This window comes from Notechis scutatus, chromosome Z, assembly GCF_049901735.1.
Source record: "Notechis scutatus isolate UNSWTSFEM ecotype Mainland chromosome Z, rNotScu1.2, whole genome shotgun sequence".
Classification (NCBI taxonomy): domain Eukaryota; kingdom Metazoa; phylum Chordata; class Lepidosauria; order Squamata; family Elapidae; genus Notechis; species Notechis scutatus.
The window spans coordinates 141,003,044-141,018,161 of NC_142025.1; the positions used below are offsets into that span (position 1 = coordinate 141,003,044).

The window sequence follows — 15,118 nt, forward strand, 5'->3', positions numbered from 1 at the left end:
TGTGTTACCATATTTTATATAGTAACGATCACTGCTTCCAAGAAACCCTTGGTCCACCCACAATTTATCTGTTATAATTAAAAATTAAATACTTATTTTACCCACAATTTATTTTCCAAAGCACCAGGAGGCAAGACAAAAAACAGTGGACGGAAACTAAACAAGGAGAGAAGCAACCTGGAATTAAGGAGAGACCTCCTCACAGTGAGGAAAATTAACCAGTGGAACAGCTCTCGCCTTCAGACATTGTGGATACTTCATCACTGGAGACTTTTAAGAAGAGACTGCACAGTCACTTGTCTGAAATAGTATAGGGTCTCCTGCTTGAGCAGGGGATTGGACTAGAAGACCTCCGAGGTCCCTTCCAGTTCTATTCTGATTGACCTAAAACTCTCTGTCAATTAGAGAGATGCCTGCAATTTTATCTATTCCTTCTTTTGGGTGCCACTATCTTTTATTCCATACCAATCTCTTCTCACTTTCTCCGTCGCACTCATGGCTCTTTAAAGCTACTTATTCTAAAAGTTTGGAACTATTAAGTATGATATGAAACAGAACAGCAGGAGGGACCTGGACTGCTCATCACCAGCTGCAGTTGGTGGCCAACTAAGTCAGATGCCATTAGTACCTGAGTGCATCCAAACTATATCATTGTATCATCAGGGTTGCTTAAAAAAAAAAAAAGAGGACTATCACCATATTAGTGTCTGAAGGCAGCCAGCTGGAGCCCTATCTAAATCAGTTCTGGCTATCAGTTTGCTCCTAAGCTCAATTCTCATTGTTAGGTCTGTTGCTTAAGGCCTCAAGCGGCTTCTTCTCTTTGTGTCCAAGAAAAATACTTCCTTTAACCTCCAAGATCTTGCCCCGAGCATTCCTGTCAGATGAGATTTGGAAGGTGCTGGGAACACAGCCTTGCCGGCAGTCCCATCTACTTTGTTGTCTCCTGATAGTTGCAAGGCAAAACCCCTACCCTCTTTCGTGAGTTTGTTCCAAAAAGAATCGTCATACATCTGTATTTATTACAGATGCTGGGATAGCAGCGTGTTTTTTTAAAAAAACTGAGCTTGAGATGTTTATATTTGACGGTTGCTGTGACCAAGAAGCTTTCTTAGCCACAAGGAGAATGGTATGCATCAAAAATGACAATACAACTCCACAGACAGCCCGCACATCTGACTTCAACTCCACCTTCGCCCACTTGTCTTCTTCTCACGCCCTTCTCATTCTTCTCCATCGCCCAAGACCATCCAGTCAGACCCCAGTTGGTCTCCTCCCTCCACATTCTCTTCTCTGAGTGTTTTGCCACATCGGACACCAACACCCCACCTTCAAGCCCTTCTTGAAGACCCTCAACCAAAAACAAAAATCCCATCTTGTTCTCCACCTGCCACCTGATTCTTCCCCACCCCGCCCCAGCCTTGCTCCTCCCACTTCAGGTTGCAGATGTGGTTGTCCCAGGTGTGTTCATTAAAGGCAAATGGTGCCCCTTGGGGAGAAGGTCTCATGGACATGGCTGGGCCTTAACAAATAGCTCAGACCCATAAATAGCTTGGACCCAGTGAACTGCACGTGGTGTTCTGTCCTATTGGCTTCAAGAGAATCAGTGGCAGAGGAAGTCACTTCTGGGGTTGCTGGAGGTGGGAAGGGAGAGCAGGGACAGCCAAGATATGCCTGATCCACTGCAAGTATAAACCTGTGGCTGCCCCATTACTGTGGATATATTTTTCCTAAGAGCCATACTGGAGCCTAAAGTTGAGAGTCTTTCAGAAGCATTTAAGAGTCCTTGTCTTGCTACTTTCTGGTAGAGCCACAAAGCAGACAAAGAAGATTAAAAAAAAAAAAAGTTAAGTTGGATTTTACATGCCGGGGTCCTTTTAGGGGAACTTTGGAGACCCAGCTAATTTCTTCTCTTTGGAACATTATCCTCTTGTGAGAGTACGAAAGAGCAGAGGGGAGAAAACCAACAAACAAACCAGGAAGCCTGCAAGTACGTCTCTGATGTCTCAAATATTCACACTTCTACAAACTCAAACTCTCTGGCTGGTTGAGGGGGGCTGTGGATCTTCTCCCCACCCCTACCCCCCATGCTTCCAGTGCTCCGTGCCCCACCGACACAAGATCTGGGGAGATTGCATCCTCTTGTTTGCCAATACACACACTTTGAGCGACCTCTCTCCCACTCCCCGCGCGCGTCTCCTGTCTCTGTGTATTTTGGCATACTTTCTCTCCTACTGCATTTGACTGCCAACGCTATTAACACGAAGTGTTGGGGGGGGGGTAGTGGAAGGGAGATAGAGAGAGAGAGAGATACACACACACACACACACTCATGCACACAAGCCTTTGGCTCCTGCAGCAAAACCCATCTCCTCCATCATCATCACCTCCCCACTGCACAACGCACAATGCACCAACGATAAAGCAAATCTCCCATTTCCTCTCGCCCAGCCAGGAGGCTAGGCAGGAACGCTGGGACCTATTCTTCACTGGCTGGCAAAGGCAGAGAAAGACGTATTTGAGGGATGGGTAGGGGGGAGGGAGGGAGGGAGGGAGGGAGGGAAGGAGGATGGGCAGCTTTTCTCTTCCTTTTCTAGCTACCCACAGCGGATGTGAAGTGGGGCATGCGCCCCGAAGCCCCACAGAAGAACATCCCCCTCCCCAAAGAGATTCCTAGAACTGGAGCCTTCACAAACACATCCACATATATATATATTTTGTAATCTAAACAGAATAACAGAAGCTAAAGGATAAAGGAGAGGGAGGAGCTGTACATATAAGATATGTGTGTGTGTGTCTCCACTCTCCATGCACACATACACCCATTAGTCACCAGGATTCTTCTATTGTTGCAGCATCTGCCCTGAATTCTCCCCCCCCCCTTTTTTTTACCCCCCATTGTTTAAACAAGACACAAGAAATGGGGGTGGGAAAGTGTTGCTCCTCCTTGCCTCTGCAGAAGACAAAAGCATGTGGCATAGTGATTATTAAACATCTCTTTCGGCGTCTGCCTGCCTATATACCTATGGATGTGTGCACCTCCCTCTCCTTCACTCATGAGATTAGCACAAATTTAGAGGGGGGGAGGAAGGGAAATGTAAAGGGGGGGGAAGTGGAGGAAAGATTTTTACCCACCCATGTGGGTAAGGGAAAAAAAAAAACAGCCTGCCACATGAATTGCAGCTGAATTGTTTCGCAATTCACTCCCTCCCTCACTTTTTCAAACCTTTAATCAGTGGGACGACCCACTCAAGTCCGCAAAGATCTCCCTCACTCCCCAAACACAAAACAAAATAATGCTCAAACTGTTTGGAAGAGGCTTTACCTTTCTAATTACCTTTTCGGGAGGAGGAAATAAGTAGATTTTTAAAAAGCGAAGAGGCGCTAACGAAGGCGTGGAGGGGGAAATAGAGGAGATCCTAAAATTTCCTGCAAACAGATCTGCAGAGACGGTTAAAAACATACATTCTTTCTTCTTTGCAGGCATTCCCCCAGGCCCCCACCCCCCAAAAAGAACATATTCTTTCAAAAGGAAAGGGGGGGGGGGGGGTGGAAAACAGTTAAACTGAACTTAAAGAGATTGGAATATATCAACTACCCAAAATATCTGAATTTGGGATGCAGTAGGTGATGGGAGAGTTTCTTTTGATGTTCAGGGGTAGGGGAAGCGAGCAAATGGAAGGGCAGGTTCTGCTATTTTTCTACCCCCCCCTCACCCCTCCCCCACCCCCAGATCTCTAACCATCTCAGTGGGAGATCAGATGAAGAGAGTGGATTCTTCTCAGTCACCCCACTTTGCCTGCCCTGATCACAAGATAGCCTTCCCTTCCCTCCCCCAACCCTCCAGGTTGTGTTACTTTAAAACCCAGACTGCAGTGTCTTTAAAGGGATGGCTCTGTATCTGCTCCCTCGCTGCTGCTGCTGCTGCTGGAGGGAGGCAGAAGAGAGAATCATAGCTATCTTCTTCTGCCTTTTTAAATGCAAGCCGCAAACATCTCACAGCCAACCTGAAAATAGGTGATGGGAGGAAGCAAGCTAAGGTGGCTGTGTGCGTGTGTGTGTATGCATTAGGGGAGGGTTTCACTTAGATGAGGTTCTTCTCATAATCTGAGGGTAGGGCTGTCCTTTCCATCCACGCTAGTCAGAAAATGGCACGAAGAGACCAGGATGGAGACTAGCCACTTCGAAAGAGTCTCTTACAAGAAGCTCACCTATCACTGCCAATTGGATTCAACCTTCAGCCTGGAGGGGGAGGGGGAGAAGCAGAGGATGTCTCAGCCTTCTCCCCAGCAAGAGGATGGGTGGAGGGGGCAAAGAGAAAGTTATTTTCCTCCCCAGACTTGTTCAGAGAGAGGGGGGGAAGGATTTCTCGTTTCTCTTCCACACCCACTTGGGGAGGAGAATGAGAGAGGGGGAGAGAGAGAGAGAGAGAGGGAGAGAGAGAGAGAGAATGACCTATTAAAAAAATCAGCTGTATACCCTTGCTGTGCCGTTCCTTTTCTTCCCTTTGGAGACGTCCTCTCTGCAGAAATCCCAACCGCTACCCCCTTTGCTACCTCCAAAATGATTCCCCTGTCCCCTTTTCTCGGGCCGTGTCTTCCCCCTCCCCCACACCTCTGCTGGAAATAATCTGCCTTCACCCACAGATGCCAGGCAGACTTCTACTTCTGCTGAACTCCCGGAGCATCCATCCCCCCCGCTTCCCCCGCACAATAGCGGTCCCGAGTGGTCCCTTCCCTGGAGAATCCTCAACTATTAGGGAAGGTTCAATAGGAGGATTCCTTTTGGGCATTGGGGGAGGGGATGAGATGTCTCTTGGAAGCTGTTACTCGCATCCCTCCCCCCCCCAATTTCAATCTTGGTATGGGGAGGAGGGGGTAGGAGCCAGGACCCCCCCGCCGCCGCCGCTCCCACTAGGCATGAGGTAGGGGGGAAATGGAATTGCATCTTACACTTCTCAACTCCTGAGTGCGATCCTTCATTGCGATTCCTGTGGGTGGTCAGTGGGCTCTTCTTTCCCCCCCACGCTCCCTGTGGCACGGCAGACAGACAGACAGACACGGGCGGTGGGGAAGAACCCTCTTCTTTGAGGTGGAGAGGGAGAAGGGAGAAGGGGGTTGCTGGGACTTGCAGTGATGGATAAATGGAGCTTCCCGGGCTCAGCCAAGCTGGGAAGAGAACGGCGCTCTAAGGATGAAGAAAGGTTGGTGCTGATGCAGCAAGGCAGGGTGGGAGAATGCAGGAAAGAGAGAGAGGGAGAGGGAGAGAGAGAGAAAGGCAGGGAGGGGGAGCAGAGCCGAGAGGCTGGGCATGCTCCCTCCCACTCAAGGGGCCATGGGAGTTGTAGTCTTATCACAGAAGTTGGAGGGTGGGGGGAAGCCATCGTAAGCGGGGTTTGCTTTGCTTCCTCGCGATTTCGAGAATCATCTCACCCTGGCAGGAACCTGTATATTGTTTTGGAGAAGGTTTCTGAATGGTTTCACCTAAGATGACAGTGCCCGTTAATTTCCAGGTTGCAGCACCAATTTTGGGTGAGAAACCCCTTTGAGTCCCACCGAGAAGCAACGGAGAAGTAATTAACCGATGTCTATAAATATTAGTAGGGGAGGAGAAAAAAGCAGTCGAAGCGATATGGGTTACTTACTCCCACTTTAACCACGTCCAAAAGGTACAATGACCCAGGGGCAACTAGCGTAATCCCCAGAAAGTTGGTAATTAAAAGACGGTATTTGAGTTCAAGGTGTTATGGCAGCTTTGAAAATAGACCTGCAATCTTCTAATCCACAAAAAGTTAGAAAATATACCTGCAATCTTCTAGTCCACAAAAAAATTTCTGCTTGGTAGAAAAGAAGTGATGTTTTCTCCTGTTTCTCCACAAAGTGGTGGATTCTGATCCATATGTATAATTTTTTTTTCTTGTTTTTACAAACATATCATGGTGTGGACAGTGTGGTTCCAGAGAACAATTTGCCTTTTGAAACAAATATGACAATATTCTTCATATTCAATACAGTTGACAATCTTATAAAATTTCATACACACATTTCATACACACATTTTCTTTGATTATTCACCATTTCAGTATCTTATTTTTATGTCAATCTCCATATTCTAAATATCCCTCTTTTTACTACAAATAAAATATTATTAATCATATTTGTAGTGTTTAACAAACTTATGTGATTCTAATAATAATTCTGATGCATCTGATTCCTGACTGCTGTGGACAAAACCTTTGGGGGAAGAACGATTTTACAGGATGGGTCATAACCCATTCAGATTTCTGACTATGGAACCAGGGAAGGAGGGAGGCCTTACTAACATGCTATAATTCAGCACATAATAACAAGAAATGTAACCTTACCACTCTATAATGCCTTGGTAAGGCCACACTTGGAATATTGCATATGGTTTTGGTCACCGTGATATAAAAAAGAAGTTGAGACTCTAGAAAGAGTGCAGAGAAGAGCAACAAAGATGATTAGGAAACTGGAGGCTAAAACATACGAAGAACGATAGCAGGAATTGGCTATGTCTAGTTTAATGAAAGGAAGGAATAGGGGCGACATGATAGCAGTGTTCCAATATTTGAGGGGTTGCCACAAAGAAGAGGGGGGTGTCAACCTATTTTCCAAAGCACCTGAAAGAAGGACAAGAAGCAAAGGATGGAAACTAATCAAGGAAAGAACCAACCTAGAACTAAGCAGAAATTTTCTGAGAGTTAGAATAATTAATCAGTGGAACAACTCACCTCCAGAAATTGTCAATGCTGGAAGTTTTTAAAAAGAAATTGGCCAATCATTTGTCTGAAACGGCACTCCTGACTGAGTAAGGGGTTGACTAGAAGACTTCCAAGGTCCCTTCCCACTCTGCTGTTCTATTATACTACGCATCACACCTCAAGCTTACTTTCCTTTCAACTACAAGGAAAAAGTAAGTAGCTACTTGGTGTCCCTAAAACCAATTTGGTTACAAGGAACTTAATCATGAATATTTTCTTACTCTTTTACTTTGGTAGGCCAGCTAGAGCCATTTCTGCATCAAAGTAGTTTAGCCATAGATTAAGTCATGGTAACCTCATTGCTCAACTACAGTATATAATTTGCTCTATATAAGACCTGGGCATTTTATGACCCTTGGGCTACATCTGGCCCTTTGACTGTCCCTACCCAGCTTGCACGAGGTCAGTTGGAAACTGGAAATCAAATATAAAAAAGTGTAAACCATGCATGCGATACAAATGCATTCCTTTTATTTTGAAGAAGACTGCTATATATTTTGCATGCCTATGCACCTTCACAGCCCTTTCGGGTTGGCCCTCCATTAACAGTTCCAGTTTCTCATGTGGCCCCTTGGGAAAATTAATTGCTCACCTCTGTTCTATGCTCTTATGCATCAACTGGAAATTATAACTGTTTTAAAATTCACTGCTATATGACAACCTTGCTAAAAATGTTGCTCTTTCCCTAATTTCTTAACCAGGTTAAGTTTATGACTGTATTATATTAATATGGCTTCAATCAATTTGAGGTTGGATACCAGGTCAGGAACAGATTATCATCGAGAAAATCTATGTAGGCCCTAAGAGCTGCCCCAACTTGGTAGCATATAATCAACCAATCAACCAGAAAGAAGGATTTTCCTACAGCTGCAGCCATTATAATTTTATTCTTCCTCTAAAGCTTGTACTGTGTCCAACTTTTTACATTTAAGAGGCACCCAGAAAACAGATTTATTGATGTTGGCATTGGATGCTTTAAAGCAGACATATTCAAGGCCACGGGTTTGTATATTTTAATATAGACAAAGGTCCTTGCTTTGTGTATTTAATTATAGTTCAAGCTGAATGGAAAGTAGGCATGACCCAAAAAGCAGTACACAAATACTTTCCAGTAATTAATAAGCAACCTGCAAGCAAAGAATGGAAATGCAAATATCTCATCATAACCATAGTTCCATGATGGTGAACCTATGGCACGCGTGCCAGAGGTGGCATGCAGAGCCTTTTCTCCGGGCATGCAAGCCATCGCCCCAGCTCAGATCTGCTACCCATGCACTTGCGTGCCTCCCACAGGCCAGCTGGTCTTTGGGTTTCTGCCACGCATGCGCGGGGATGGGGAATGCGGGGTCGCCCGTAGGGGTGGGTTGCACGTGTGGGGGTTGCATGTGCATGGGCAAGGATGCATGTGCATTTGCAGGGGCGCACAAATGGGGGATCCATGTATGCATGTGTGGGGGCAGGGTTCATGCGCAGTGCACATTGCATTTTGGGAATGCGCGCATGTGTTTTGGGCACTTGGTGCCAAAAAAGTTAGCTATCACTGCCATAGTTTAACTATTGTTTTGTGTTCAAGGAAGTGCAGAAAGTTTTCCCCAGATTGGTACATCTGGAAGCGTTGGACTCCAGGGTTCTTGCCAAATGAAAAGTGATTGGATGGGGGCATTAGAAAACTTTTTTGGGGAAAATGGCCTTGTGCTTTGCAGGAAAGGCATCTATTGTACCTCCACTACAAATATATTAAGGGACTTCCATAGCAAAGTTGCTTTTTCGAAAGCCAACTGGCCCTTCTTGTACCCAGAATTTAGCTAAACCCCGGTTACATCAAGAAGGAACTCTTAAGAGGGAGAAACAGGTAGCCCTTGATTTGCAACCATTCATTTAGTGACCATTGAAAGTTAGAACAGGACTGAAAAAAGCAACGCACAACCATTGCAACATTCCCCATGGTCACGTGATCAAAATTTGGATGCTTGACAACTGGCATGTGTTTAGGACAATTGGGGTAGGAGGGTATGACTGAAGGATCTGACCTCCCTTATATTACTTGGAAGACCCTGAATAAGTTGAGGGTTGCAGTGCCTAAGTGTAAAACCAATATGCTCAAATGGAGGCTCTTAGTGGATAACAACACACTATATGAATATGGAGAGACACAGAGGCCAGCCCATCTGCTGACTTCTATCAGAAACATGAACCAATAATGACTTATTTTTGGCCAAGGACAAAGGCAAGGTGGTTTCATTCTGGCAGGGAGGAAGAAGAGGAGGAGGAGGAGGAGGAGAAAGAGAATAGTAGTATCCTATGTGATCCCATTTGTAACCTTCCCAGCCGCTTCCAACAAGCAAAATCAACCGAGGAAACCAGATTTGCTTAATGGTGATACGATTCATTTAACAACCGCAGTCATTTGTTTAAGAACAGTGGCAAAAAAAGGCCATAAAATGAGGCAAAACTCACTTAACTGGCTTGCTTAGCAATGGAACTTTCGGGCTGAATTGTGGTGGTAAGTTCAGCAGACTACTTGCATGTTCGGTCACACCCAAGCAGAGCACTCTAGGCAATGAAGAGCAAATGCAGTGAATTATATGTTAGATAGACTGGTCTGGGTTGTTTTCTCCAGAGCATGTTATATCCTTGGTTGAGATTGCTCTGTGGGAAAGCACCCTGAAAGCAGAATACAAAACCAGAACAACTCAAAGAGTTACAATATTATTCAAAGGACAGCCCTAGCAATGGTGATAGGTGAATTCTTAAGATATTTTTACAGGGGAAATGTTGAACACAGGGCACGAGATTTAAAATGCACAACACATTCTAAAATGCCAACTTCCATACACACTAAAGAGTGGAAAAAGAATACACCGATCTTCTTAAGAATATAGCAATAGCACTTAGACTTACATACCGCTTCACAATGCTTTTACAACCCTCTCTAAACGTTTTACAGAGTCAGCCTATTGCCCCCAACAATCTGGGTCCTCATTTTACCCACCTCGGAAAGATGGAAGGCTGAGTCAACCTTGAGCCTGGTAAGATTCGATCTGCCAAATTGCAGGCAGCTGGCTGTCACCAGAAGTAGTTTGCAGTACTGAACTCTAGCCACTGTGCCCCCGAGGCTCTTATGTTGAAGATGGATTTGTCCATCACTTTTAAGAATTTAATAAAATTGGAATTGAATCTTCATTTTTTTCAAGCTCACTTTTAGAAAAGGTTATGCCTAGAAGAAACTCAAGAACTACTTGAAGAAGTGGGGAATATGATTAGATTCTCTAGGTCAGCATTGGTGGGATTGTATGTCTATGAGCAATAAGCAGAATAGGCCTGTAGTGTAATTTATGGATTTAGGTTGAGAAGACGTTTATTAACTTGTTTATTAATCCATCACTAGTCCTTGATTTGCAGCAGTTCATTTCGTGACCATTCAAAATTACAATGGCACTGAAAAAAGTGACTTATGACCATTTTTCACACTTACATCCCGTTGATCATGTGATCAAAATTCAAATGCTTGGCAACTGGCTCCTATTTATGACCGTTGCTGTGTTCCGGGGTCATGTGATCCCTTTTTGTGACCTTCTGGGGAAGCCAGATTCACTTAACAATCGTGTTACTAACTTAACACAACTGTGGCGATTCACTCCACAACTGTGGCCAGAAAGGTTGTAAAATGGAGCAAAGCTCACTTAACAAATGTCTCACTTAACCATGGAAATTTTGGGCTCAATTGTGGTTGTAAGTCAAGGACGACCTGCAGTCCAGCTCATCTTAAAGCAGTATTGAAGTTTGTGGTGAGAAGGAATCAGATGAAAGATGGATGGGGAAATAGAAAGGATGAAAGTGACGTGCAGAGAAAAAGCGGAGTGGGGCGGCTTGCCTCATTCTTCCATCTCCATCTCAAAATGCACAGCAAAATTGTAAGTGTGGGACCAGAATAAAGTGGCAGAAATGCAAAAATGAAGTACGGGTAGTCCTCAACTTACAACGGTTTGTTTAGTGACCGTTCAAAGTTACAATGGCAGGAAAATTTTCTTGGAATGAAGGAGAGACTTCCTAACAGTGAAGATAATTAACCAGTGGAAATGCTTGCCTTCAGAAATCGTGGGCGCTCCATCACTGGAAATTTATAAGAAGAGTCTAGACATTCATTTGTCTGAAATGGTATAGAATCTCCTGCTTGAGCAGAGGGCTGGACTAGAAGACCTCCAAGGCCCCTTCCAACTCTGTTGTATTCTATTCTATTCCCATTCCATTGTATTCTGTAAAAATGAGTTATGACCATTTTTCACACTTATGACCGTTTTTAGCATCCCCATGGTCATATGATCAAAATTCAGGCAACCGGGCAACTGACTCCTATTTACGACAGCTGCATCGTGCCAGAGTCACCTGATCCCCTTTTGCAAACTTCTGACAAGGCTGGGAAGCCAGATTCACTTAGCAACCGGGTTACTAATTTAACGACTGCAATGATTCGCTTAACAAACGTGGCAAGAAAAGTCGTGAAATGGGGCAAAATTCACTTAACAAATTGTCTCACTTAGCGGGACAAATGTTGGGCTCATTGTGGTGATAAGTCAAGGGCCACCTGTACAACTTGCTTCTGACAGCGAAGGACCGGTTGCCTTTCCGAAGGGTTTTTTGTTTTTGTTTTTTAATTGACTTTCCTGTCACAAATGTTCATCAGGGCAAGCTAAAGGTTTCAGGGCATAACCATCCTCCAGGTTTTATTAGTTATCTGTCTGCAGCGAGATTTATACATGGAAGATCCAGTGGTGGGATTCAAAACTTTTTACTACCTGTTCTGTGGGCGTGGCTTGGTGGGGGTGGCATGGCGTGGTGCGTGTGGCAGGGGAAGGTTACTGCAAAATCCCCATTCCCTCCCCACCCCACTAACCTGCTTTCCAGCTCTGTTCTCCTGTGCAGGGCAACCAAAGAAGAAGACCCAGCCGATCAGCAGGGACTCAATGGGAGGCAGAAAATAGGTGGGGGTGGGGCCAGTCAGAGGTGGCATTTGCCAGTTGTCTGAACTACTCCACATTTCCGCTACTGGTTCCCCAGAACTGGTCAGAAGCTGCTGAATAACACCTCTGGGAAGAGCGTGTTCGGGGAGAGAATGGGTATCGCCTTTTCTCAATCCAGAATGTTTCAGATTTCAATTCCTGGGAATCTCAACTTCTCTAGGAATCGTGGCAGGTGCCAGGTTTGGGGGGCGGGGGACGGGGGAAGAAAGAGGGGAGAGAAATTATGAAATGCTGCATCCCACTCCTATCATCTCCAATCCCTACCTCATTTTCCTGCAGAGCATCTATAATCCCGGTTAGCCTGTCTCTGGGAACGCATCTCGGGTGCCTATAGTAACACCATGTCCTTTCCACTGAGTCATAGGGAACCCGAGGGGTAGTCAAAAGCCAAAGGATATTCAGGCCAACCAGAGCAAGTTTCATTGGCACACCAGTAGACTTGCATCCCTGGGTACGTGCGGCTGTGTGCATGGTTGCTCAATTATGTTCTGTTTGAAGAGATCTCTCCTGCTTGTAGACAGATCACCGCTGCATGAAGGAATGCAGCACTGCTCCCTGCTGGACGAAAGAATAATCTCGGTCCATGGAGACTATTACGCAAGCAAGTTTGGAAAATACTTTTGAAGAAAATTCAAAGGGTGCACATGGTGCAAAGGGGTAGGGGATGAGGTGGGAAGGGAAGGGAAAGACCAGGAAATTGATGGAGGAAAGGTTTTAATCAATTGTGTGCCCTAGCCTTTAAAAAGCAGTTGGTTAAGAAAACTGAGACAGGAAAAGAGGCTGAGAGGAGGGGGCGTTGAAGGGAGACACTAAAACATTATTTATGACACTTCCGGTGAGGAACAAAACAGAAACCAGCATTGGCTAGGTTTCATCTAGAATACTGCACCCTGTTCTGGATACCACACTAAACAATTCAGATGGTAGAAGAGGTTCAGTGGGATTGATCCAATGATTAGAAATGTAGGACAGATTGAAGGTAATGGGTGTTTTTTGCCTTAAGATGCGTAGATTGAGAGTGGATGGCAGCAATCTTCAAAAATATTTCACAAAGGAAAACAAAAATTTATTTTTCATCATTTCAGACTGCAGGCGATAGAAAGGAAGTACATTCTGACTGAAAGCTAGGAAAAAAGAAAAAAAATATTCTTAACAACTAAAAGCAATTTGACAAAAGAAGCGTTTAAGGAAAAAGATATGTTTAAATGAAAGGTGGTACCTCCCACCTCTATGATATTATATGTGAAACCGAACAAGCAACACATTTTTTAAAAAAAACCATGCCATTCAGAATAGAGCAGGGCTCCCAAATCTGTTTAGATGCACCATCAAAAAACAGCCTTCACCAACTTGGTGCCTTTCCAGATGTTTTGGAATCAGTTCATAGGAACCTCAATTACAGGTAGTCCTTGACTTATGACCACAACTGACCCCAAAATTTCTGTTGTTAAGTAAGGCATTTGTTAAGTCAGCATTGCCCCATTTTATGACCTTTCTTGCCACAGTTGTTAAGTGAATCACTGCAGATGATAAGTTAGTTACTTGGTCTTTAAGTGAATGTACTGTACTGGGTAAGGAAGGGTAATGTGTGCTAATAAAAAAACTGAAAAAAATACTTCCACATCCTGCTTGAAATCTAATTACTGGAAAGTTAGAAATATCCATTCTGCACTGTCTTAGAATAAACGAAAACAAACAGAGGCATATTAATGTATATTCAAGTTGAGGTTTTATGTAGATTATCGAGCTACTTTACAAAATGTTTCTGGGAGTGCCAAATAATGTTACCTCACATAGAGATAAAGTTATATTAATGCATCATTTAAAAATATTTTAATTTGTATTCAGCTCTGATGATTGCTTAATAAATCGGTAGGCAAATTCATTCACCATCTCAGTGAATGTCAATGGGCTGTCAAGATTTGTGATCATCTATTGATGATCAAGCCAGCACAGGATTACTTGCTTGCAATATTCTCTGGCTCCTAATAATCTGTGGAGTCCTTGATACTTTCTGAAATTGGTTGTTTTCTCGCGGACATTTTAGTACCTTGACTAGGTAACGTCATCAGTGCTGGCGTGTATATAAACAGGGAGAAAACTCCACACTCTGATTAGCACTGATGATATTACCTAATGAAATGTCTGCAAGAAAACTACCCAGCTCAGAGAGTACCCCGAAACCCCATAGTTCAACCCTGAACTGCAAATATTCAATCAGTCCTAAAAGTCTGTCAATTGGACAAATACGTTCATAAAAAAAAACCCACTACATTCCTCAAACATGTTTCCTTCCTTGTCTTGCACTGCATGGACAGTAAAAGCATGTTGTCCGTCTTCCCTACAGCTGGTTTTCTACTGTGTGTGGTTAAAATGGCAGACCAGGTGGAAAGCATCATGTCACAACGAATGTTACTGACATTCTTTCTTATGTTGCAATATAGGTAGTCCTTGACTTACCACCACAATTGGGACTTGAAATTCCGCTGCTAAGCAAGGCAGTTGATAAGTAAGTTGCGCCCTATTTTATAACCTTTTTTTTTTTTTTGCCACAGTTGTTAAGCAAAATAGTGCATTTTAGTGAATCACACCCTTTTTAAGCAAATCCTGTTTTCATCACTGATTTTGCTTGTCAGAAACCCTCTGGGAAGGTCATGGCTATCATAGGACACACACACACACTAGATGCTACAACCACATCATAAATACATGCTGGTTGCCAAACATCCAAATTTTGATCACATGACACGGGGATACTGCAATGGTCATAAGCGTGAAGACCGATCGCAAGTCACTTTTTTCAGCGCCATTTTAATTCTGAACTCTGGACATTACCAAATCAATGGTTGTAACTTGGGGACCACCTGTAGTTAATCCAACCAGATGAAAAGATTATTTTAGGACTGAGGAATCTTTTACCAGCTTTGGAAGGACGTAAAACTCTTGTATTAAAGAGGTTGTTTTCCTTTTGGATAAGAGATTGGATGTTGAGGGCATTTTGACCCCATCGTAGCAGTAGTACAAAATAGGAGACAGGCTGCAGAACTAAAATAACTGCACAACACAATGGTAAAAAAAAAATACAATTTGTTTGCTGGGGAAATGTTCAAATGTCTTGGGTGGGAAAAAATCTTGGCATGTTTCCAGACTTCTGGCACAAATTCACTAACTTAGTACAGATCCCATTATGGTGACTTTTTTTTTCTACAGAAAGTGAATTCTTAGCCAAAAATGATCCAACACATAAGAGGAAATTTGCATAAACCAAGGCAAACCTGTAACTGATACTCATTTTCATCCTGCTTTTCAGTTCCTTATA

General features: G+C 43.9%; 1 protein-coding gene across 9 annotated transcripts in view; it reads right to left on the reverse strand.

Annotated features, from left to right (window-relative positions):
- Positions 1-15,118, reverse strand: part of STX1B (syntaxin 1B) — a 175,810-nt gene that overhangs the window by 142,698 nt on the left and 17,994 nt on the right. For 4 of the 9 annotated variants that reach the window (XM_087946757.1, XM_087946756.1, XM_087946750.1 and 1 more), the window contains exon 1: positions 4,950-5,235. The exons of the other annotated variants lie outside the window; for them this stretch is intronic. In XM_087946757.1, the coding sequence (XP_087802883.1) occupies positions 4,950-4,979 (30 nt within the window). In that variant the 5' untranslated portion in view covers positions 4,980-5,235. Of the gene's footprint in view, positions 1-4,949; positions 5,236-15,118 lie in introns of those variants that run through there. 9 annotated transcript variants of the gene reach the window in all.